Consider the following 27,158-nt stretch of genomic DNA (forward strand, 5'->3'; position numbering starts at 1 on the left):
CTTTGCCCTCTCCCTTGCTACAGCATCACTTTCTTTTTCTTGGCAGGTGCCATCTTTACCTTCCAAATAATGAGCACCATATTTACGCTCTCCCTCTGCCTTGCTAATGCTGGCAAGTGTGATTTTATCAGCCGACAGCTCTTACTTCTGGTGTCATTGCCCTTGCAGCTGTAGCCCAGTAGACACCCACGGGTTACCTGGCTCTGGAGCACTTACAGGGGCCCACAGAGTTGCTCTCAGGAAATGCAGGCTGGTAGACACTACTTTGTGATCTCCCTCTGCCTTCCTCCAGCTTGAAAGTATCTCCCAGAAGGGAGTTTCTACCCTTGTCTGGTTCCCCAACTTTTGCAGCTGCTGCCAGGGAATACCTCTAAATCGCCAGGCCCCAGTGGCACTTATGCTCACAGGTCCCATAGGACTATAATCAACTTAGTAAGAGTTCTTAAACATCTGCCAGTCAGAGGATGGCAAGAAGCAACAAATCCAAGAACTCAATTTTTCTGTGAAAAAAGTCTGTTAGCTTATCAAGCAGAACACTGTGGGGCCGGATTCTAATTAAACACACATCTAAGTGCTCACTGTAAACCTTTCCAGAGAACTCAGAAGGTGGGCAGTCTTTTCTTACTCTTTTTCTGCCATACCAGTATCACTTCCAGGAGAACACTTTTATACATCTGGTACCCTAGTTTTTATGGCTTTGGTGGCTGCCACCCAGGGGATGCCCCATGATTGCCTAGACCTGCCAAGGGAGCTTGTGTTCCTAGGTCCCTAATGACTGTAACAGAGAGACAGTTCTTGGCTGTCCACCACCCCCAGACAGTACTATGTGGAGAATGTATAGAAACTGCCTCCTACCCCCAGACTTTCTGTGAAGGAGACCTCTTTTCTTACCTGGAGCTTCAGGTAAAGGGACAGGCTTCAGGTTTGCCATATATCTAGAGTCTCCAGCTCTTATCAGGGAGCATGAGCTAAGGGATACCATCTTCGTGCCTTCCCTTTCCCTCACTGAAGATTTCTGGTAGCTCCCTGAAGGGGGCTTATCCATTCAACCAGAGGCCTAATTTTTGCAACTGTTAACCAGGAGATACCTCTAGATCACCTAGTCTAGAGGCCCCAAGGATTTAAAGTTGTACTGCCAAAGAGCTGCATATATTTTTATACTTTAAAACCTGCTGCCTATACTATGTTAAATAACAGTGGTGAGAGTAGACATTCCTGTCTTGCTCCTGACCATAGAGGAAAAGCTCTCACTTTTTCCCCCATTAAGAATGGTATTAACTATGGGTTTTTCATATATGGCCTTTATTATGTTGAGGTGTGTTCCCTCTAAACCTACCATATGGAGGGTTTTTTTTTCATCATAAATGGATGTTATACTTTTCAAGTGTTTTTTCTGCATCTATTGAAATGATCATATGATTCCTAACCTTTCTTTTATTAATGTGGTTTATCATGTTGATTGATTTGCAAATATTGAACCACCTTGCAACCCAGGAATAAAACCCACTTGATTGCAGTGAATGATTTTTTTAATGTATTGTTGGATTCAGTTTTCTTGTATTTTATTGAAAATTTTTGCACTCGTGTTCATCAGGGAGATTGGCCTATAGTTCTTTTTAGTGGAGTCTTTGGTTTTGGTATCAGAGTGATGCTGGCATTATAGAATGAATTTACAAATGTTCCTTTCATTTCTGTTTTTTGGAATAGTTTGAGAAGAATGGGTATTAATTCTTCTTTAAATGTTTGATAGAATTCACCTGTGAAGCCATCTGGTCCTTAACTTTTGTTTTTGGGAGGGTTTTTTTGTTTTGTTTTGTTTTGTTTTTTAATTACTGATTCAATGTCTTTGCTGGTTATCAGTCTGTTCAAGTTTTCTATTTCTTCCTGTTTCAGTAGTTTATATGTTTCTAGGAATTTATCCATTTCTTCCAGGTAGCGATTTGTCCAATTTGTTGGCATATAGTTTATCATAACAATCAGTCAACAAAAAAAATTAAAGACATCCAAATTGGTAAGGAAGTCAAACTTTCACTATTCACAGATGACATGATACTCTATATAAAACTGGAAAGACTCCACCAAGGAACTGCTAGAACTGATAAATTCAGTACAGTTGCAAGATACAAAATCAACATACAGAAATCTGTTGCATTTCTATACACAAATAATGAAGCAGTATAAAGAGAAATTAAGGAACCAATCCCATTTACAACTGAACCAAAAAAAAAAAAAAGATATCTTGGAATAAACCTAACCAAAGAGGTGAAAGACCTGTACTCTGAAAACTAAAAAAACACTGAAGAAAGAAATTGAAGATGACACAAAAAATGGAAAAATATTCTATGCTCATGAACTGGAAGAATATTATTAAAATGTCTATGCTACTTGAAGCAATCTACATATTTAATTAAATCTCTATCGAAATACTGACAGCATTTTTCACAGAGCTAGAACAATCCTAAAATTTGTGTGGAACCACAAAAGACCCCAAACAGACAAAGCAACTTTAAAAAAGAAAAGCAAAGCTGGAAGCATCACAATTCCTGACTTCAAGTTATATTGCAAAGCTGTAGTGATCAAAACAGTTTGGTACTGGCACAAAAATAGACACATAGATTAATAGAACAAAACAGAAAACTTAGCAATGAATCCACAACTGTATGGTCAATTAATCTTCAACAAAGTAGGAAAAATACCAAGTGGGAAAAAGACAGTCTCTTCAACAAATGATGTTGGGAAGACTCGAAAGCTACATGCAAAAGAATGAAACTGGACCACTTTCTTATGCCATACACAAAAATAAATTCAAAATGGATCAAAGATCTAAATGCAAGACAGGAAACCATAAAAATCCTAGAGAAGAACACAGGCAGTAGTCCCTTTGATATTGGCCATAAGAACTTCTTTCTAGATGTTTCCTGAAGGAAAGGAAACAAAAACAAAATAAATTATTGGGACTACATCAAAATAAAAAGCTCCTGAATACCAAAGGAAACAGTCAACAAAACTAAAAGGCAACCTACAGAAAAGGAGAAGATATTTGCAGATAACATATCTGAAAAAGAGTATCCAAAATACATAAAGCATTTATAAAACTCAACACCCCCCGAAAATGAATAATCCAATTAAAAATAAGAAGACATGAATAGACATTCTCTCAAAGAAGACATCCAGATGGTTAACAGACACATGAAAAGATGCCCAACATCACTGATCATCAGGAAATACAAATCCAAACTACAAGACGATATCATCTCACACCTGTCATTCGGCTAAAAATCAACACAAGAAACAGGTGTTGTTTCTAGATATCTATACAGATATATGATATATAAATATATATCTCACACAATGGGATATTACTCATTGATTAAAAAATGAATGAAATCTTGCCATTTGCAACAACATGGGTGGAGCTGGAAAGTATTATGCTAAGCAAAATAAGAGAAAGACACATACCATATGATTTCACTGGCTTTGAAAAATCAGTGGTAGTAACCTCAAGGAGCTCCAAAAATCAACAAGGCTCAACACCAGGAAAGCTAGAGTGATACAGAAATGGAGACTCTGCTCTTAAAGTGCATGTGCATGAACTCACTTGCTCCTAGACTCAGCACAGAGGCAGCAGTTTGAAAAAGCACCTGGGACATATGTGGAGATTATTGACTAATTTTAGGTTGTGTGCTAGAAGAACAGAAATCTGTAGGAACTTTATCCAGAGATGAAAGTGCAGGCAGGTGCCATTTTTTCTTGACCTCCTTCTGGCTAGCTGGCCTGATGTTCATGGTTACCAGTTCTGACACCCTCCATCTACATTGCTAGTAACACTTACCCTACACTTATGTTCCCCTGTGGACACACCCCACTCAACCCTGCCTACTCCAGAAGAAGCCCTGCCAAACTGACATCCAACCCACCAAACCTAATGGTGGCCTCAGTCAGTACTGACATGCCCTTCCCCCTCCTTTGGGTCCTCTCTGCCAAACCTGATGCATAGACCAAGATGGGACCAGCATCCTACCAAACGGCTACTGTACCGCCACATCTAGTAAGCAAACTCAGCTATAAACTGCATCCCTCCAAAGGGGCCCTTGCCATGCACAGGACAACCCTCAGCTACCAGCATGCCTGCAAACATTCACAACTATGCCTGACAGCCACTCAAACTTGGGGCCAGCCCTCCCCACCAGTATAGTCTCAGCAGATATAAATAGTCCTTTCAGCCAGCCGCTCCAGGGACCAACCCCATCCACCAGTTTGCCTGAGCAGCCACACTGTAGCTGTTAAGGGTGCCCACAAGGGATACTTGTAGAGTGACTGGTTCTGGTAACCAGGGAAGATGGTGCTTCTGGCTGCCACAGGATGCATTTAACATAAGACCACTTTTTAAAGAACAGACAACATAGCTGATCTACCTAACACATAGAAACAATGTCAGATAGACAAAATGGAGAAACAGAAAAATATATTCCAAATGAAAGAAGACAGAAACTCAGAAAAAGAACTAAATGAAATGGAGATAAAAAATAGACCTGATAGTTCAAAGCAAAATGTCATAAAGATGCTCATTGAACCTGAGAATGGATGAATACAGTGAGAACTTTGACAAAGACATAGAAAATATAAAAAAAAAGAAACAATCAGTATTGAGGAATAACTGAAATGAAAAATGCAGTCTCAAAGACGTGGTAGAAATCATCCAAGCTGAACAACAAAAAGAAAAAAAAAATTTAAATGGTAACAATTTAAGCGACTGTTGGGATAACATCAAGAATACTAATATTTGCATTATAGGAATTTCAGAAGGCCAAAAATATATAGGGAAAAAAAAACTTAAATAATTTCTGAAACTTCTCTAACCTGGAGAAGAAAACAGACGTTCATGTCCGGGAAACTGAGAGATCCCCAAACAAAATAAATCCAAAGAAATCCACACTAAGACGTATAGTAACTAGAATTTCAAAAATTAAAGATAGAGAATCTTAAAAGCAGCAAAAGAAAAACAACTACACAAGGTAATGCCCATAAAAATTCAGGCCAGAAGGAAATGGCAAAATATATTCAAAGAGTTGAAAGGAAAATACGTAAAACCAAGAATGCTCTACTTGGCAAGTTTATCGTTCAGACCTGATGTTGGTTAATTGAACATAATAATAAAATAAAAAAAATAAAACCTCCAAAATAAAAAAAGAGATAAAGATTTTTCCAAATAAAAGTTAAGTGAGTTCATCACCACTAAACTGGTCTTATAAGAAATGCTAAAGGGTCTTCTTTAGCAGAAAAGGCCCTAAGTAGAAGAAAATCATAAAAGAAAAATACCTTTCCTTTGTATGTAAAATAGGTAACAAATCATTATAATATTAAATATATGGGAAGGCAGCATAAGATAGTGCATTTAGAATATTTTTGACGTTAAGAAGTTATCAACTTAGGGGCGCCTGGGTGGCCCAGCGGTTAAGCGTCTGCCTTCAGCTCAGGGCGTGATCCTGGCATTATGGGATCGAGCCCCACATCAGGCTCCTCGGCTATGAGCCTGCTTTTTCCTCTCCCACGCCCCCTGCTTGTGTTCCCTCTCTCGCTGGCTGTCTCCATCTCTGTCAAATAAATAAATAAAATGTTAAAAAAAAAAGAAGTTATCAACTTAAAATAGACTGCTATATACATCGTGTATTATATATAATCCTCATGGTAACCACAAACAAAAACCCTATAATATGTACTCAAAAATAAAGAGAAAGGAATGCTAATTCTAAATTTCTCAAATCACAAAGTAAGAGAGCAAGACAAGAAACAGAGAAGAACTGCAAAAACAACCAGAAAACAGTGTGCAAAATAGCAATGAGTACACACCTATCAATAATTACTTCAAAGGTAAATCAACTTAATGCTCCAATCAAAGATATAAGGACACTGAATGGATAAAAAACAAGTCCCATCTATATACTACCTACAAGAAACTCACATAAGAACTAAAAACACATCTAGTTTGGAAGTGAAAATTAGAATAAGATTCCACGCAGATGAAATTTTAAAAAGCTGGGGTAGCAATGCTTATATCAGGGAAGAGACATTAGAACAAAAACTGTAGCAAGAGACAAAAAAGGGTCTTACATAATAAAGGGATCAATTCCACAAGAATATATAGCATTTGTAAATATCTTTATACCCAACATAGTAGCACCTAAATATGTAAAGCAAATATTAACAAATAAATTTACAGTAATCCAGTAATAGTAGGGAACTTTAACATTCCACTTACTTCAATGGATAATTGATGCACCAAAATATATATATGTATATATCAGTAAGAAAGCACTGGCCTTAAACAACACACTAGACCACATGAAATTAACAGATATACATAGAACATTCCATCCAAACAATGCAGAATATATATACATTTCAAGCATATATAGAACATTCTTCAGGTTAGACCACATGTTGGGCCACCAAATAGGTCTCAATAAATTAAAGAAATTTAAGTGATACCAAGCATCTTTTCTGACCACAATGGTATGAAACTAGAAACCAGTTACTGGGGGGAAAGAACTGGAAAAACATAGATTACTTAACAACATGTTACTGAACAACCAATATATCAATGAAAAAAAAATCAAAGAAAAATCCAAAAGTAACTTCAGACAAATAAAAATGGAAACAGTATTCTAAAATCTTTGGAACACAGTAAAGCAGTTATAAGAGTGAGCTATATAGCAATACAGGTCTATCTAAAGAAGAAAAAACAAACAAAAAACAAAACAAAACAAAAAGCCTTCCAACAATCTAACCTAATACCTAAAGGAATTAGAAAAAGCAGCAAAGTCCAAAGTCAGTAGAAGGAAAGAAATAATAAAGATCAGAGTGGAAATCAATAACATAGTGAATAAAAAGACAGCATAAAAGACTACAGAAACTAAGCTCATTCTTTGAAAGATAAACAAAACTGATAAAACTTTACCTAGACTCATTAAGGAAAAAAAAGAGAGGACTCAAAATCAGAAATAAAAGAACAGAAGTTACAACCAACACCAAAAAATACAAAGGATTATAAGAGACTACAACAAATAAATAAGAAATTAGTCAACAAAGAAGAATTGGACACATTTCTACAAACATACAACCTTCCAAGACTAATCAGGGAAAAAAATCTAAACAGACTGATTACTTATAATAAAATTGAACCAGGAACAAAAAACTCCCAATAAACCAAAGACTAGGACCAGACATCACCATAAATAAATTATACTAAACATCTTAAGAGTTAATACCTACTTTTCTCAAATTATTCCAAAAAAATTGAAGAGAACAAACACTTCCAATTTCATTCTACAAGACCAGCATTACCCTGATACCAAAAGCAGCCATTAAAACTACAAAAAAGTTACAGTCCAGTATCCATGATGAACAAAATATTAGCAAACTGAATTCAACAATACAGTAAAAGGATTACACACCACAATCAAGTGATCTTTAATCCAGGGAAACAAAGATGGCTCAATAACCACAAATCAGCATGATACACTGGATTAACAAAATGAAGGGTAAAATCATATCATCACTTCAATAGATGCAGAAAAGCATTTGACAAAATTCAGCATCCAGGTATGATAAAACTCTCAACAAAGTGTGTATAAAAGGGAATATACCCCAACACAGTAAGACCATATGTAACAAACTCGCAGTTAACATAATATTTCACAGCAAAAAGGTGAAAGCTTTTCCTCTAAAACCTGGAACAATACAAGAATGCCTACTGTTGCAATTCAACATAGTACCAGGAGTCCTACCAACAGCAGTCAGGCAATATTAAGACATAAATACATCTGAATTGGTAAGGAAGAAGTAAATTTGCCACTATTTGCAGATAACGTGAAACTATACGGAAAAAAACCCTAAAGACTCCACAAAAAAACCTCTTAGAACAAATAAGTAAATTTTCAGGATTCAAAATTAATATACGGAAATCTGTTGCATTTTTATACACTAATAATAAACCATCAAAAAGGGAAATTAAGTGAATCCCATTTACAATTGCATCAAAAAGAATAAAATACCTAGAAATAAACTTAACAAAGGAAGTTGAAGACCTGTATACCAAAAACTACAAGACACTGATGAAAGAAATTGAAGCAAAAAATAAATAAATAAATGGAAAGACAGTCCATGGTCACAAAATGGAAGCGTTAATATTGTTAAAATGTCAATACTATGAAAATAACCATGGGTATCCCTGCTTTCTGAAAGTTTGTATTACCATATATTCATCTCAATAGATGCAGAAAAAGCATTTGACAAAATAAGATGTTCATTCTTGATAAAAACCCTCAACAAAGTGGCTTTAGAGGGAACGTATCTCAACATAATAAAGGCCATATATGCAATACCCACAGCTAACATCATACTCAATTGTGAAATTAGAGCTTTTCCTCTAAGATCAGGAACAATGTAAAATTTTCACCATCTCCATTTTTATTCAACATAGTACTGGAAATCCTAGCCACAGCAATAAGACAAGAAATAAAGACATCACAATTGGTAAGGAACAAGTAAAACTTTATTTGCAGTTGATATGATATTTTACATGGACACCCCAAAGAGTCCACCATACAACTGTTGGAATAAATAAATTCAATGAAGTTGCAGAATACAAAATTAATACACAAAAATCAGTTGTGTTTTTATAGGCTAATGACCAAGTATCAGAAAGAGAAACTAAGAAAACTCCCATTTACAACTGCATCAAAAAGAATAAAATACCTAGAAATATATTTACCCAAGGGAGAAAAAGACCTGTACTCTGAAAACTACAATGCATTGATGAAAGAAACTGAAGATGATGCAAACAAATGGAAAATATGCAATGCTCATGGATTGGAAGAATTAATGTTAAAATGTCCATGTTACCTAAAGCAATCTACAGATGGAGTGCAATCTCTATAAAATACCAATAGCATTTTTTTACAGAACTGGAACTAACAATTCTAAAATTTGCATGGATCCATGAAAGACCCTGAATATAGTGAAAGGAATCTTAAGAATAACAAAGCTGGAGAAAACAAACCATACCATGGTCCAGATTTCAAACTATACTACCAAGCTATAGTAATCAAAATAGTATATACTGCCACAAAGCCAGGAACATTAATTAACTGAACAGAATAGAGAGCAAAGAAATACCCCACACTTGTATAGTCAGTTAATCTACAATGAAGAAGGTAATAATATACAATGTATAGTCAGTTAATCTACAATGAAGAAGGTAATAATATACAATGAGGACAGACTCCTCAATAAATGGTGCAGGGACAGCTGGACAGCTACATGTGAAAGAATGAAGCTGGACCACCTTCTTATACCACATGCAAAAATGAAATCATAACGGATTGAAGACCTAAACATAAGACCTGAAACCATAAAACTCCCAAAAGAAAACACAGGCAGTAAACTATGCACTGACTTCTGTCTTAGCAATTTTTTGGATGTCTCTTGAGGCAAGGACAACAAAGACAAAAATAAGCAATTTGTACTACACCAAAGGAAAGGCTTTTGCAGACAGGAAACCATTAACAAGTGAAAAGGCAATCTACTGAATGAGAGAATGTATTTGCAAATGATATATGTAACAAGGGGTTAATATGAAAAATATGTGAAGGGTTCATACAACTCAACACCAAAAGAGCAAACAATCCAATTTAAAAACAGGCAGAAAACTTGAATAGACATTTCTCCAAAGATGACACACAGATAGCAAACAGACACATGAAAAGATGCTCAATGTCACTAATCATCAAGGAAATGCAAATAAAAACCACAAGATATCACCTCACACCTGCCAGAACAACTAGTATCAAAGTGATAAGAATTAACAAGTGTTGGCGAGGATGTGGAGAAAAGAAACCCATCATGCACTGTTGGTGGGAATGCAAATTAGTGCAGCCACTATGGAAAACAGTACTACTGTTCCTCAAAAAATTAAAAATAGAAATACCATACCATCTAGAAATTCTACTTCCAGATATATAAGGAAAATGAAAACACTAATTTAAAAAAGATATATATGACCCTATGTTCATTGAATCATTTTTTACAATAACCAAAATATGAAAGCAACTTAAGTATCCATTGACAGATGAATGATAAAGATGTGATATATACATACAACTGAATTTTACTCAGCCATAAAAAGAATGTAATCTTGTTATTTGCAGCAACATGGATGGACCTAGAAGGTATTATGTAAGTGAAATAAATCAGACAGAAATACCTTGTGATTTCACATATATGTAGAATCTAAAAAACAAAACAAAGAAAAACAAAAACAGACTCATAAATCCAGAGAATAAACTGGTGGTTGCAAAAGCAGATGGAAAGGCAGGAGCTTCATCAAAATATTTCAAGGGGATTGAAAGGTACAAACTTTTAGTTATAAAATAAATAAGCCACAGTGATGTACAGTACAGCATAGGGAATATGGTCAATAGGATTATGATAGTGATGTATAGTGACGGATGGGAACCAGACTTATTGTGATCATTTCACAAGGTATATAAATGTCAAATCACCATGTTGTACACCTTAAATTAACACGTTGTATGCCAATCATATTTCAATAAAAAATATATTTTCACCTCAATATCTGCAGAAAAAAATTTGAACAATTCAACACCCATTCACAATAAAAACTCTCAACCATAGAGGGGACATACTTCAACATAATAGAAAGGCCATATATGACAAGCACATAGTTAACATTATACTGAGTGGTGAAAAGCTGAAAGCTTTCGCCCAAGATCAGTTACAAGACAAGGACCACCTCTTGCCATTTTTATTCAATATAGTACTAGAAGTCATAGCCAGAGGAACTGTGCAAAAAATGTATAAATAAAATAAACTCAAATTAGAATGGAAGAAGTAAAATTGTCACCATTTTCAGATGACATGATATTATATATAGAAAACTAAGTATGCCACCAAATAACCGCTTGAATGAAAACACAAATTCAGTAGAGTTGCAGGATGCTAAATCAACAAAACTCCCTTGCATTTATATACACTAATAACATACTATCAGAAAGAAACTGAGAAAACAGTTCCACTTCTAATTTCATCAAGAAGAATAAAATATCTAAGGATAAGTTTAATCAAGGGAGTAAAAAACCTGTGCATTGTTAACTATACAATATTAATGAAAGAAATTAAAGACACAGGTAAATATAAAGATATTCCCTACTCATGAATTGGAAGGCTTAACAATCAACAGATATTGGTCTATATAATTCCTATCAGAATTCCAAAGGCAATTTTCACAGAAATAGAAAAAAAAAACCCTAAAATTTGTATGACAGCACGAACGACCCCAAACAGCCAAACAATCTGGAGAAAGAGCAAAGCTGGAAGCATTACATGCCCTGATTTCAAATACCATTACAAAGCTATAGTAATCAAAACAGTATGGTGTTGGCATAAGACACACAAAGATCAATGAAATAATCGAGAGCCAAGAAATAAACTCACGTGTGCAGTCAATTAACTTACAACAAAGGAGCCAACAATATAAATGGGAAAACAATCTCTTCAATCAATGGTGCTGGGAAAACTGAATAACCACATAGAAAAGAATAAAACTAGACCATGATATTAGTTTATAGACAAAAATTCAAAATAGATTGATCGCTTGAATATAAAACTTGAAACTATAAAACTCCTAAAAGAAAACATGGGGGTAAGCTCCCTGACATCATTCTTGGCAATGATTTTTTTTGGAGTTCACAACAAAAACAAAGGCAACAAAGGCAAAAACTTATATCAAACTAAAAAGCTTCTGCACAGTAAAGGAAACTATTGACAAAGTGAAAAACGCTCTACAGAATGAGAGAAATGTTTGCAAGTCATATCACATAAGAGGTTAATATTTAAGATATATAAAGAATTTTTACAACTCAATAACAAAAAGAAATCCAATATGATTGTTCAAATGAGCAGAGGAACTAAATAGATATTTCTCCTAAAGATATATAGAAGGCCAACAAACATGAAAAGATGCACATCATCACTAACCATCAGAGAAATGCAAACCAAAACCACAATAAGCTATCATCTCATTAATGGATATTGTTGAAAACCAACAGCTAATCACCTGTTAGAATGATTATTATTAAAAACAAACAAGAGATAACGAGTGTAGGCAAGGATGTGGAATAAGGGGAATATTTCACACTGTTGGTGGAAATGTAAATTAGTGTAGCCATAATGAAAAATAGCATTGAAATTTCTCAAAAAATTACACATTGAACTACAATAATGATCCAGCAATTCCAATTCTGGGTATTTACTCAATGAAAATGAAAACACTAACTTGAAAAGATATATGTGCTCTCATGTTCACTGCAGCATTTATAATAGCCATGATATGGGAGGAAAGACTATATTCACTGATGAATGGACAAAGAAAAAGTGGTGTGTGTGTGTATAATAATGGATATTATTCAGTCATAAAAAAGAACGAAATCTTGCCATGTGTGACAATATGGATGACCTTGAGGGCACTACGCTCATGAACTAATTCAGAGACAAATTCTGTATGAGCACACTTATATGTGGTATCCGAAAACAAAAAGAATTCAACTCAGAACAGATTGGTGGTTGTCAGAAATGGAGAGCAGATGGTGGGAGAAACAGGTGAAGCAGTACAAACTTTGAGTTATTAAAGTAAGTTATGAGGATGTAATGGACAACATGAGGACTATAGTTAATATTGTATCGCAGACTTGAATGCTGCTAAGCGAGGAGAGCTTTAAGTTCTCAGCACAAGAAAAAAATTTAACTATGTAAGGTGATGCATGTTAAACGGACTTGTGGCAATTTTACAATGTGTACCAATATCAAATCATTTTATTCTACACTTGAAACACCTGGGAATAAATTCACCAAGAAGGTGAAAGACCTGTGTTCTAAAAACCACAATACATTGATGTAAAAAACTGAAGATGACATGAATAAACGGAATAAATACAATGCTCATATTTGGAAGAATTTGTACTGGTAAATGTACTTACTACCCAAAGCCATTTACAGATACTGTGCAATCTTTATCAAAATTTCAATGACATTTTTCACAGAAGTATAAAAAACAATCCTAAAATTTGTGTGAAACCACAGAAGAGCCCAAACAGCTAAGGTAGTCTTATGAAAAAGAGCAAAGCTGGAGGCATCATGTTCCTTGATTTGAAACTGCGAAGTTATAATAATCAAACTGGTGCGGCATTGGTATAAAAATGGATCTATCAATGGAAAAGAGTATACAGAGTCCAGAAATAAACCGACACATATATTGTTCAGTTACGACCAAGGAGTCAAAAATATACAATGGGGGAAAGGACAGTCTCTTCAATAAATGATGTTGGGAAAATGGGACAGCTGTGTGCAAAAAAATAAATCTGGACCACTATATTGCTTTAATTCAAATTAATTCAAAATGGACTAAAGCTTGAATGTAAGACTTGAAACTATGAAACTCCTAGAAGAAAACATATGGCTAAGCAACTTGACATAAACCTTGGCAACGATTTCTCAGACATAACATCAAAAGCAACAAAAGCAAAACAAAGTAGTGGGACTATTTTGAACAAAAAACCTTCACACAGTGGGGAAAAAATCAACAAAATGAAAAGGCAACCTACTGAATGGGAGAAAATATTTGCAAACCATATCTCATTACAGGTTGATATCCAAAATACATAATGAAGTCCTACAACTCAGTAGCAAAAAAAAAAATCTTATTAAAATGGACAGAATATGTGAATAGACATTTGTTTCACAGAAGATGTACAGATGGCAAACAGGTTACATGAACAGATGCTCACCACCATAATCATCAGAGAAATACAAATCAGAACCACGTGGAATATTATCTCACAACTGTTAGAATGGTTATTATCAAAAAGAAGAAATCACAGGTATTGATGAGGATTTGGAGTAAAGAATCCCTCGTGCACTGTTGGTGGGACTGTAAATTGGTGCAGCCACCTTGGAAAACAGTTTGGAGGTTCCTCGAAAAAAAAAATTAAAAATTAAAAATAGAACTACCATTATGATCCAGCTATTCCACTTTCGGGTATTTCTCCAAAGAAAAAGGAAACACTAACTCAAAAAAGATGTATGTACCCCCATGTTCATTGTAGCATTAATAAGTAGGCAAGATATGAAAACAACCTGTGCCCATCAATGGATGAATGGATAAAGAAAAATGTAGGATGTATACACAATGTAATATTCAGGCTTATTCACAATATTATTCAGGCTTAAAAAAGGAATTTTTGCCATTTGCCACACATAGACGGATTTTGAGGACATTATGCTAAGTGAAATAAGTCAATTTAGACAAATACTGTATGATCTTAGTTATATACAGAATCTAAAAAATACAACAAACAAAAACAAATTCAGATACAGAAAACAGATTGGTGACTGCTTGAGGCAAGGGGTGGGGTTTGGATAAAATGTGTGAAGGGGGTTAAAAGGTACAATCTTGGTGACTATAATTAATAATGTACTGCATATTTGAAAGCTGAGAAGAGAATTAATCTTGAAATTTATCCGACCAAAAAAAATTTCTAATTATGTATGCTGTCAGATGTTAACCAGACTTATTGTGATAATTTTTCAATATATACAAATATCAAATTATTATATTATACACCAGCAACTAATGTTATATGTCAACCATACTTCATTAAAGAAATGTTGTATAACTCCAGATTTCCTGCATGGTACCTCCAGAATGGCCCCGGGGTCAGTGAATCTAGTGCCTTTTAAATATATCCACCTTTTGTTTCCTACTATTTCTTTTTCAAGTAATAATTTGTGACTTGGTGAGAATTGTTATTGTTGTTACAAACTTTTTTCCCTTAAAAATACATTCATCGGGCCGCCTAGGTGGATCAGTCTGTTGAGTGCCTGACTCTTGATTTCAGCTCAAGTCATGACCTCAGGGTCATGAGATCAAACCCTGCATCAGTCTCCGGGCTGGGCATGTCTGTCCCTTCCCCCACCTCTAACTCACACTCTCTCTCTCTTAAATAAATAAATAAATATTTAGGAAAAAAGCACATTCCTTATTGTAATTACATTAATCGGCTAAATGTTTGCCCCTCCAGCCCACACATCTGAAAAAGATTTCTTGACTTTCTCTACTTGCATATAAGGACCTACTTTAAACCTTTATAGGAAATTCAAGCAGTAAGTGGAATGAGAATCTGATTTTAGATGAAATAGTCTTGAACTCATGAACTTTATTAATCTGTAATTTGAACCATGGACTTTCCTGATGTCCATTATATAACTGAGCTTCATTCTCCCCTGTGGGGGTGGTAGATATGTGCTTAATGTATTATTCCTATAGTGATTTTATGACATGTGGCAGAAAATTAATTTCCACCAGTATATTTGGGTATCTATCTTCACGGAGTTGGGGGAGGAGGGAGTGGTTCTTCCATGTATCTTATTCTGAGACAAGTCTAAATGCAACAGGTTTTTAAATATCAGATGAGTATCCAGGCATTAAATAATGTATAAATAATGACAAACTGGAAAATATATATGTTCCAGATACAGTCATTCAGATTGCCAATCACATGAACCCAGGTACGCTCAGCATCTTTATCAGTATCCAGATAGGACCTTAGCTCAACAGCTACAAAAAATGCATTATATTTGTCATTACTTGGAATACTTACCTAAATAGATAAGTTATATCACAAAGCAAACCATAACAAATTCAGAAGATATCATATAGAATATTTTATGTGATATGGTATTTAAATTTGAAGTCAACGAAAGAACATAGCTAGCAAATTCTAAATGTTTGAAAATTAAGTAACAACTCTAAATTACCCTTGGTAAGGAGTGACATCACAAAGATGGCAAAGTGGGAGACTCCAACCTCTGTCCTCCCACAAAGAGCAATTAGACAACATCTACAAATAAAAATAGCTCTGGTAGAACATGAGAATCCATTTATGAAGCTTCAATCAATATAGTAGAGTAAAAATCTTGAGAATAACTGCATAAACAGGGTAGGAGGAATAGTTTCATTTTGCCTGCATCATCTTATCCCTCAGGCTGTCATTTCTCAATGCCAAAAAGCAAACTACCAGCACAAAACATTTCCCCTCTTTGGGAAAGGGAAAGCTGGACGCCGCATAAAGGAGCTGCTCCAGGTCACCACCCATAGACTGGCTTGTCTGAGAGGACTAGAGATGGCTAGGAGCAAGGAAGAAGAAAGGGGCTATCAGTCATCAGCAACGTGCTATGGTCTACTGGGTTCCAAATGTGCTGCTCTGCAGTGAAACCCAGTAGCTCTTACCAGTGAGGTAACCAATGGCCAGCTCAACCGTCATGACCTCCTGAATATTTCACTGCTGTGGGCTTCAGAGGTTGTCACTCCAGCTGTCTGAGTCCTTCCTGCCAGAGCTGACCTGGCTGGCCCCACTAAGGACATGTTGCTTCCTGAATTTAAGCCAGCAGGCAGCCTTGGATGTATACCAGTCCAGCCTCTTGTGGCCAACCCTTACTGCCATGCACACATCCGCAGCTGGTTGAATACCCTAAGTCAACCTGTACTCCTATCACCAAACTGTACCATGCATACATGCACATAGCAAGTCCACGCAGTCACTGATTATAAGACAACAGCCCTGACTGTCATGGGCACTATGGTGCACACCCCCAGAGCTAGCCCTGAAGCTGAGTGAGTGCTGATAGCCCAGGCCCCAGCAACTGCTTGTGCACCTGGATGCAGCTTGGAATCCTGTCACTGGTCTGCACTGTCATGTGTGCCCACAGTTAGCTCTGATAGTTGTACGCCCACCACACCAGCCGTGATTCCCATCACCAGCTCCCAATGCTGTTCACCCGCCTACAACAGCTCCTCTGGCCACATGAGTGCTGTCAACCCAGGCGCCTGTCTGAACCCTACCCTCACCACTGTGTGTGTGCCAGCAGCCAGCCCCTGCCACCACACAGGCATCTACAGCCAGTCCCTGAAGCTGTGAGCAGTGCTGGCTCTGGTCACCAACGTTGTTTGCCCTGATCCCATACCACTGGACCTTGAAAAGCTGCTGAAGACCCTAACGAATTTTACAGTCATTGCAGATGCCCCCACAGCATTCAGTGCCAATGCTCACATAGTTGTCCATGTCATGAAGCAATAGCCTAAGCCAATGAGACACCATGTCCACCCTCCTGACTCACAGCTATCACATGGCCCTGTCCTTGGCACCCTGCACCACGAGACGCAGGGCACAGTAGGCTAAAGCATGCACACAGCCTGCAGAAGTGGTCTTTCCTTAACAAACTCAGTCACAAAGTCTAAAAGAGGTGATTGTTTCTTCAAATATGCAGACACCCATGCAAGGCTATAGGGCTCACGAAGAATTGAGGAAATACAACACCACCAAAGGAACACGATAAACTACAAGTAACTGATCCCAAAGAAATGGAAATCTACAAATTGACTAAAGAAAGAATTCAAAATAATTGATCTAAAGAATCTTGGAGAGCAGGGCACCTGGGTGGCTCAGTCAATTAAGCATCTGACTCCTGCTTTCAGCTCAAGTCATGATCTCAGTGTTATGAGATCAAGCCCCATGTCCCTCTCCCTCTACTCCTCCTGCACCGCTCTCTTAAAAAAGAAAAAAGAAGAATCTTGGAAACACACACACACAAACCAGATAAACAATTTATCTAGATAAAAAAAATGCAAGAACTGCTTTCAAGTTCAATAAAGAGAAGTAATAAGTTCAATAAAGAGAAAACATTGACACAACACATATTTTAGAGGTGCAAAACAGAATGACTAAAAAATGAATGAACTAAAAATGCAATAAAGAGTTTAAACAACAGATTCAATCAAGCTGAAGGAACAGTTAACTCAAATATACTTCATTTGAGATTATCCACTCAGGAAAAAAGAATAAAAGGAAAGGAAAAAGCCAATGACACTTATGGAACACCATGAAAAGCAATAATATTTGCACTATGGGAATTCCCAGAAGAATAGAGAAAGAGATAGAAAATTTATTTAAAGAAATAAAGATTGAAAACTTCCACAATGTGGGGAAAGATATTCACATTCAGGTACATGAAGCTTGAAAGTCCCCAGCAAAGTTCAACCCAAAGAAGATTTTACTGATACGCATTATAATAAAAGAGTCAAAAATCAAAAACAGACTCTTGAAAGCAGCAAGAGAAAAAAGCTCATCACATTCAAGGAAAACCCAATAAAACTATCAGTGGATTTCTCAACAGACATCTAAGGCCTGGAAAAGGTGGGATGATATATTCAAAGGGCTCAAAGAAAAAAAAAAACAGGCAAACAAGAATACTTTGCCAAAAAACAAAAAACAAAAAAACTTTCCTACAGAATTGAAGAGGAGATAAGCATTCCCAGACAAACAAAAGCTTAAGGAGCTCACCATCACTAGACCTAACTTAAAATGCTAAACAGTGTTTTTCAAACTGGGGGGTAGGGGGGAAGACACTAACTGGTAAGATGAAAGTATAAACTCACTGGTGAAGTAAACACATAGTCAAATTCATAATACACTAATATTGTAAAGATGGCTTGTAAATCACTTATAATACTAGCATAAAGGTTGAAGAGTAAAGAATTAAAAATATACTACAATAATTTGTTAATAGATACAATCTGAAAAAAGAAAAATTGTGACATCAAAAACATAAAATGTGGGGAAGGGAAGTAAAGTGTTGAGGTTTTTTATGTGAACAATGTTAAGTTATTATAGGCTTAAAATAGATTATTCTAACTATAAGATGTTTTGCATAAGCCATGGCAATCACAAAACACAAAACTGTAGTAGTTACACAACAGACAAAGGAATGGAAACAAAGCATACACTACAGAAAATGATCAAATCACAGAGGAAGACAGGAAGAGGAGGACAAAAGAGCAAAGAAACTATACAACAGCTAGGAAACAATCAAGAAGATAGCATGAGCAAGTCCTTTACCTATCAATACTTAAATATACATGAACCAAATTCTTCAATTAAAAGACAGAGTGGCAGGTGAATGGGTAACAAGACCCAAGAACATACTGCCCAAAAAAGACTCACTGCAGCTATATGGACAAACATAGTCTCAAAGGGAAGAGATGGCAAAAGATATTCCATGTAAATAGAAGTCAAAAGAGAACAGGAGGGGTGCCTGGGTGGCACAGCGGTTGGGCATCTGCCTTCGGCTCAGGGCGTGATCCTGGCGTACCGGGATCGAGCCCCACATCAGGCTCCTCTGCTGTGGGCCTGCTTCTTCCTCTCCCACTCCCCTGCTGTGTTCCCTCTCTCGCTGGCTGTCTCTATCTCTGTTGAATAAACAAATAAAATCTTAAAAAAAAAAAAGAGAGAGAACAGGAGTTGCTATACCTGCATCAGACAAAATAATCTTTCAGTCAAAAACTGTAATAGGAGACAAAAAAAAGTCACTTTATAAGGGAGTCAATTCATCAAGAAATAACAATAATAAATATATGTGCCCTTCATCAGAGCACCTAAAAATATAAAGCAAATATTAATGTACCTGACAGGAGAAATAGACAGCAATACAAAGATAGTCTAATTCAATACCTCACTTTCAACAATGGGCAGATCATCCACACAAAATAAATAAGGAAACGCTGGACCTGAACTACAAGACTAAATTGACCTAAATGACATATGCAGAATATTCTAACAGTAGCCAAATACACAACCTTCTCAACCACACAAGGACATTCTCCAGGATAAATCATACATAAAATAGACCATAAAACAAGATTTAATAAACTGATGATTGAAATCATATCCAGTATCTTTCCCAACCACAATGGTATGAAACTACAAATTAGTAAAAAGAGAAAAGCTGGACAGTCTCCCAATATAGGCATACTGAACAAACTGGTCCTGAACAAACCATGGGTCAAAAAAAGAAGTCAAAAGAGAAACAAAAATGTATCTGAAACACATAAAATGGAATGGCAACATAACAAGATTTATGGGATACTACAAAAAGTGTTTCAACTGGGAAGGTTATAGTGGTAAAAGCCCATGTTAAAATAGAACAAATTCGGATAAACTGGTCTCCACAGCTCAAGAGACTAGAAAAGAACAAGAGAAATCCAAAGTTAGCAGAAGGGAAATGAAGATCAGAGCAGGAATAAATGAAATATAGGCCCCCCCAACAAAAAACCCAATTTAAAATATTAATGAACATAAAAGTGGGTTTTTAAAAAGATAAACAAAATTAACAAACCAAGAGCTAGACTAAGCAAAAAAGAGAAAAGTCTCAAATAAATAAAATGAGAAAATAAAGAGGAGACATTACAATTGATAGCACAGAAATAAAAAGAATCATAAGGGACTACTATAAATAACTGTACATCAATAACCTAGAGGAAATAAATTCCTAGAAACATATTGTACTGAAACTGAATCATAAAGAAATAAAATACTTGAATAGACCAATAATGAGTCAGGAGAAGAATCAGTCATCAAAAACTTCCCAACAAAGACTAAGACCAGATAGATTCACTGATGAACTCTACCATGCATTTAAGGAAGAATTAATTAATGCCAATGTTTCTCATCCTCTTCCCAAAAACTGACAAGGAGGGAGGGAACACTTCCAAACTGATTTTAAAAGGCTAACAGTACAGATAAAAGACTGGTATCCAAGATCTACAGAGAACTTCTCAAACTCAATACATGAGAAACAAATAAATCAAAAAATGGGCAGAAGATGTGAACAGACACTTTTCCAATGAAGACATACAAATGGCTGACACATGAAAAAATGTTCAAAATTATTAGCCATCAGGGAAATTCAAATCAAAACCACATTGAGATACCACCTTACTCCAGTTAGAATGGCAAAAATGGACAAGAGAGGAAACAACAAATGTTGGAGAGGATGTGGAGAAAGGGGATCCCTCTTACACTGTTGGTGGGAATGCAAGTTGGTACAGCCACTCTGGAAAACAGTGTGGAGGTCCCTTAAAAAGTTAAAAATTGAACTACCCTATGACCCAGCCATTGCACTACTGGGTGTTTACCCCAAAGATACAGACGTAGTAAAGAGAAGGGCCATATGCACCCCAATGTTCATAGCTGCATTGTCCACAAATAGCCAAATCATGGAAGGAGCCGAGATGCCCTTCAACAGATGACTGGATTAAGAAGATGTGGTCCATATATGCAATGGGATATTACTCAGCCATCAGAAAGAACTATTATACAACATTTGCAGCAAAATGGACGGGACTGGAGGAGAGTATGCTAAGTGAGATAAGTCAAGCAGAGAAAGACAATTATATGGTTTCACTCATTTATGGAACATAAAGAAATAGCAGGGAGATCGGTAGGAGAAGGAAGGGAAGAATGAAGTGGGGGTAAACAGGAGGAGGAATGAACCACGAGAGACTATGGACTCTGGGAAACACACTGAGGGCTTCAGAGGGGAAGGGGGTGGGGGCTTGGGATAGGCCGGTGATGGGTAGTAAGGAGGGCACGTATTGCATGGTGCACTGGGTGTTATACGCAAATAATGAATCACGGAACACTACATCAAAAACTAAGGATATACTGTATGGTGACTAACATAATAAAAATTATTATTAAAAAAAAAGGCTAACAGTACCGTGATACTAAAACCAGACAAAGGCATTACATGAAAGGAAAATTACAGGCCTATATCTCTGATGAACATACATACAAAAATCCTCAACAAAATATTGGCAAACAGAATTCAACAGCACATTGAAAGGATTATACACCATAATTGAGTGGGATTTATTCTAGAGATGCAAGCATATTTCAACATCTGTAAATCAGGAAATAGTATACATAGCATTAACAAAGTGATAAACAGGATTATCTCAAAAGATGTAGAAAAACACATGACAAAACCCAAACCTAGTATCATGATAAAAACAAAAAATTGCATCTAAAAGAAATGTAGCTCATTATAAAAGCCATATATGACAAACCCATTCATATTTAACAGTGAAAAGGTGAAAGCTTTTCCTCTGAGATAAGAAAGACAGAGATGCCCATGTTTACCACTTTCATTGAGCTTAGTACTGTAAGTGCTAGTTAGAAGCAATTAGGCAAGACAAAGAAATAAAAGGGATCCAGACCACAAAGGGAAAAGTAAAATTATCTGTTTACAGATGACATAATCTTACAGAAAATCTTAAAGGCTCTACCAAAATATCATTAAAACTAATGAGTTCAGTGAAGTTGCAGGAAACAAAATCAACATACAAAAATAAGCTGCATTCCTATACGCTAATAAAAAACTATCCAAGAGATGTTAAGAAAAATTCTATTCATACAGCAACAAAAAGAATTAAAAATAAATTTAACCAAGGATGTCAAAGATTTATACACCAAAGACTATAAAACATTGATAAAAGAAACCAAAGATAACACAAATCAATCAAAGGATAAGTAATGTTCATGAACTGGAAGAATTTTGTTAAAACGTCCATTCCACCCAAAGCGATCTACAGATCCAATGCAATCCTTACTGTAATACCACTAGCACGGAAAATAGAAAAAAAAATAATAAAATTTTTCTGGAAGGACAAAGACCCTTAAGAAAGCAATCTTGACTAAGAAAGGTAAAGCTGTGACTTTCCTGACTTCAAACTATACTACGAAGCTGTAATAATGAAAACAGTCTGGTACAGGCATAAACACATACACACATCCACCAGTGAAACAGAATAGAGAATGTAGAATTAAAGCAATACAGATAACTTGAGAACTGCGCCTAGAATATACAATAAGGATACTCTCTTTAATAAATGATGTTGTTCAACAAATGGATACCACATGCCAAAGATATTGGACCCTTATATTAAAGCATATACAAAAATCAACTCAAAAGAAATTAAACATATTAAATATGTATTAAATATATTTAACACAAAATAGATTAAATATTGAAACCACGATACTCCTAGAGGTAAACATTGGAGAGATCTCCTTGGCATTTGTCTTGGCAATGATCTTTTGTAGTTGATACTGAAAGCAAATATATATAAAAGCAAAAACAAACTAGTGGCACTACATCAAACTAAAATGTTTTGCTCTGCAGAGGAAACAATAAAATAAAAAATTGGAATGACATCAGGATAGTGAATAGGTTATTCCTGACCTCAGTCCCTCTCACGAGATGACAAACTAGCAACTATCCATATAAAAGACATCATTGTAAAAATTCTGGAACAGGGGTAGGCTAATTTGGTCCTCTGTGAACCAAAGAGACTAAGAAGGATGAGATTAGAAGAGTAAGAGGAGCAGCTGTCATCTGACCACATCACTCCACCCCCAGGCAACTGCAGTACTACACTGAGAGAGCAACCCTGGACCCAGTGGGGAAAAAGAGGACCAAGGTGGACATTCAGTTTCCCCAATATTGTGGGTCACTTCCCTGGAACCTCATTCAAAGTAAATTCAACAATACACTAAAAGGATCACACTCCATGATGAAGTAGGATGTATTCAAGGAATGCAAGAATGATCAACTTTCACAAATCAATGAATGTGATATACTACATTAATAAAATGAAGAATAAACATCATATGATCATCTCGATAGCTGCAGAAAAAGGATTTGACAGGGGCGCCTGGGTGGCACAGCGGTTAGGCGTCTGCCTTCAGCTCAGGGCGTGATCCCGGCGTTGCGGGATCGAGCCCCACATCAGGCTCCTCCACTATGAGCCTGCTTCTTCCTCTCCCACTCCCCCTGCTTCTGTTCCCTCTCTCACTGGCTGTCTCTATCTCTGTTGAATAAATAAATAAAATCTTAAAAAAAAAAAAAAGAAAAAGGATTTGACAAAATTTAACATGCATTTACAGTAAGAAGACTCAACAAAGGGAATATTGAGGAATCCTAACACAATAAAGGCCATATATGACAACCCACAGCTAACATCACACTCAATGGTGAAAAGCTAAAATCCTTTCCTCTAAGATCAGAAACATGATGCCCACTCTTGCCATTTTTATTCAACATAGTGTTGGAAGTTCTAGCCAGAACAATTAAGCAAGGAAAAGAAATAAAAGTCATCCAAATTGAAAAGGAAGAAATTAAACTATCACTATCTGCAGATGACATCTTATATCTGAAAAGCCCAAAGCCTTCACCAAAAAAATTTTTAAAAAACTGTTATAATAAAGGAATTCATTAATGTTGCAGGATACAAAATCAAAGTACAAAAATGTGTTGCATTTTTATAAAATAACAGTAAAGTGTCAGAGATTTTTTAAATTCCCACTTAAAATCACATTTAAAAAAATAACATACCTAGGAACAAATTTGACCAAGGAGGTGAAAGAGCTGTACAATGAAAACTGTATGTGATTGATGAAAAAAAGTTGAAGGCACAAAAATGGAAAGCTACTCCATGCTCATGAATTCAAACAATTAGTATTATTAGAATGTCCGTACTACCCAAAGCAATCTACAGATATAATGCAATCCCTATCAAAATTACAATATCGTTTTTTTGTAGAAATTTAGCAAACAATCCCAAAACTTGTATACACTACAAAAGACCCTAATTAGCCATAGCAATCTTTTTTTGTTTTGTTTTGTTTTTCATAATAATATTTTTATTATGTTATTCACCATACAGTACATCCCCGGTTTTTGATGTAAAGTTCGATGATTCATTAGTTGCGCATAACACCCAGTGCACCATGCAATACGTGCCCCCCTTACGACCCATCGCTGGCCTATCCCACTTCCCCACCCCCCTTCCCTCTGAAGCCCTCAGTTTGTTTTTCAGAGTCCATAGTCTCTCATGCTTCACTCCCCCTAGTCAAAGCAATCTTGAGAACAACAAAACTGGAGGCATCATGCTCCCAGGCTCCAAACTATGTTTCAGAGCTATATTAATCAATACACTATGGCATTGGCATTAAAATAGACACATAGATCAATGGAAGAGAATAGAGAGCCCACAAATGAACTCATGCATATATGGTCAATTAATTTATGCTGAAGGAGCCAAGAACATAAAATGGGGGAGAAGTTTCTTTAATAAATGGTGTTTGGCAAACTGGACAGCCACAGCAAAAAATAAATAAAACTCAACCAGTATCTTATACCATAACCCAAAATTAACTCAAAATGGATTGAAGACTTAACCGTAAGAGCAGAAACCATAAAACTTCTAGAAGGAGTTTATAAGGGATAAACTTCCGGACATCGGTCTTGGCCATGACTTTTCTTGGATTGAAACCAAAAGCAAAGCAAAAGTAAAAGTAAATGAGTGGAACTACATCAAACCACAAAGCTTCTGCACAGCAAAGGACACCGTCAACAAAATGAAAAGGCAACGTACTGAATCATATATCTAGTAAGATGCTAATATCCAAAGTACATAATGAACTCCTACAACTCAATAGCAAGAATACAAACTGATAAAAAATGGACAAAGGATATGAAAAGACATTTCTCCTGAGAAGACATACAGATAGCAAACAGGTACATGAAAAGATGCTCAATGTCACTAATCATCAGAGAATGCAAATAAGAACCACAATTAAGAATCACCTCACACCTGTTAGAATGGCTATTGCTGAAAAAAAAAATGTAAGTGCTGGCGAGGCCATGGAGAAAAGTGGACCCTTCTGCATGTTTGTTGGTGGGCATTCTAGTTGGTACAGCCACTATAGAAAATAACGTGGATGTTCTTCACATAACTAAAAATAGAATTACTATATCATCCAGCAATTCCACTTCTGGGTATTTATCCAAAAGAAACAAAAACACTAACTCAAAATATTATCTGCAACCCATGTTCATTGAAGGATTATTTACAATAGAAAAGACACAGATGCAACCCACGTGCCCATCAATGAATGAACAGATAAAGAAAACGTGACACACACACACACACACACACACACACACACAGGAATATCATTTAGTCACAAACAGAATGAAATGTTGCCACTGTAACAACATGGATGGACTTTGACGGCATTCACTTGAGTAAAATAGGTCAGAATGGGTCAGTAAAACAAATACTGGATGATCTTATTTATTTGTGGAATACACACACACACACACACACACACACACACACCCTAAATTTGCAGATATAGAGAAGAGATGGGTGGTTGCCAGAGGCAGGGGTTGGAGTATGAATGAACTTGGTGAAGGGTGTCAAAATATATAAACTTCTAGTTATAAGTCTTGAGGATGTAAAGTACAGCATGGAGACTATTATTAATAATACCGTATTGCATGTTTAAAAGTTGACAGTAAATCCTAAAAATCATCATCACGAAAAATAATTTGTGGTGATGGATATCAAAGAACTATCGGGGTAGTCACTTTATAATACATATAAATATCAAATCATTATGTTGGACACTTGAAACTAGTATGTTTTACATCAATTATACCTTAATAGAAATTTTAAAGTATGAAATAAAAAGAAAATATCTTAAAAAAATTAAAAAGACCATCTCCAAGACACATTATAATGAAATGTCAAAATCAATGACAAAGAAAGAAATCTAAAGGCAGCCAAGGGAAAAGACAATGTTATCCACAAAGAAACTCCATTAGCCTTTCAGCAGGTTTCTTAGCAGAAAATCTACAGGCCTGGCGAGAGAGTGTAAGAACATACTGAGTTGAAAAATTAAAAATTGCAGCCAAGAATATTCTATCTAGCACAATTATTCTTCAAATGTGTACAGACCCAGACAAAAGCTGAGTGAGTTCACCACCACTAGACCTGCCTTGCAAAAATAAAAAACAAAAAACCCCAAAAAATGCTTAAAGGAGTTCTTTAAGTTGAAATAGATGCTCATTAGTGACATTTAAAAACATGAAAGTATGCAAGCAATAGTCGGTAAAGACGTAAAATAGGCAGTCAGAATCAGAAAACCCTATATTAGAACAGTATGTTGAGAAGGAAAAAAGATGGCAGAGGAGTAGGGGACCTTTTTTCAGCTGGTCCCCTGAATTGAGCTGGATATCTACCAGACCATCCTGAACACCCACGAAATCAGCCCGAGATGCAGGAAGATACACCTGGATCTCTAAGAATGAACATCTCCGGTGCTGAGTATTGAGGTACGAAG

At 36.1% G+C, this 27,158-nt stretch overlaps 1 protein-coding gene across 1 annotated transcript in view; it reads left to right on the top strand.

Moving 5' to 3' along the window:
• Window positions 1-771: 771 nt before the first annotated feature.
• Window positions 772-27,158, top strand: part of AGPAT5 (1-acylglycerol-3-phosphate O-acyltransferase 5) — a 72,727-nt gene continuing 46,340 nt past the window's right edge. The window contains exon 1 of the mRNA XM_034647759.1: window positions 772-903. Coding sequence (XP_034503650.1) covers window positions 772-903 — 132 coding nt within the window. The remainder of the gene's footprint in view (window positions 904-27,158) is intronic.

The sequence above is a fragment of the Ailuropoda melanoleuca genome, chromosome 18 (assembly GCF_002007445.2).
Source record: "Ailuropoda melanoleuca isolate Jingjing chromosome 18, ASM200744v2, whole genome shotgun sequence".
Lineage (NCBI taxonomy): Eukaryota > Metazoa > Chordata > Mammalia > Carnivora > Ursidae > Ailuropoda > Ailuropoda melanoleuca.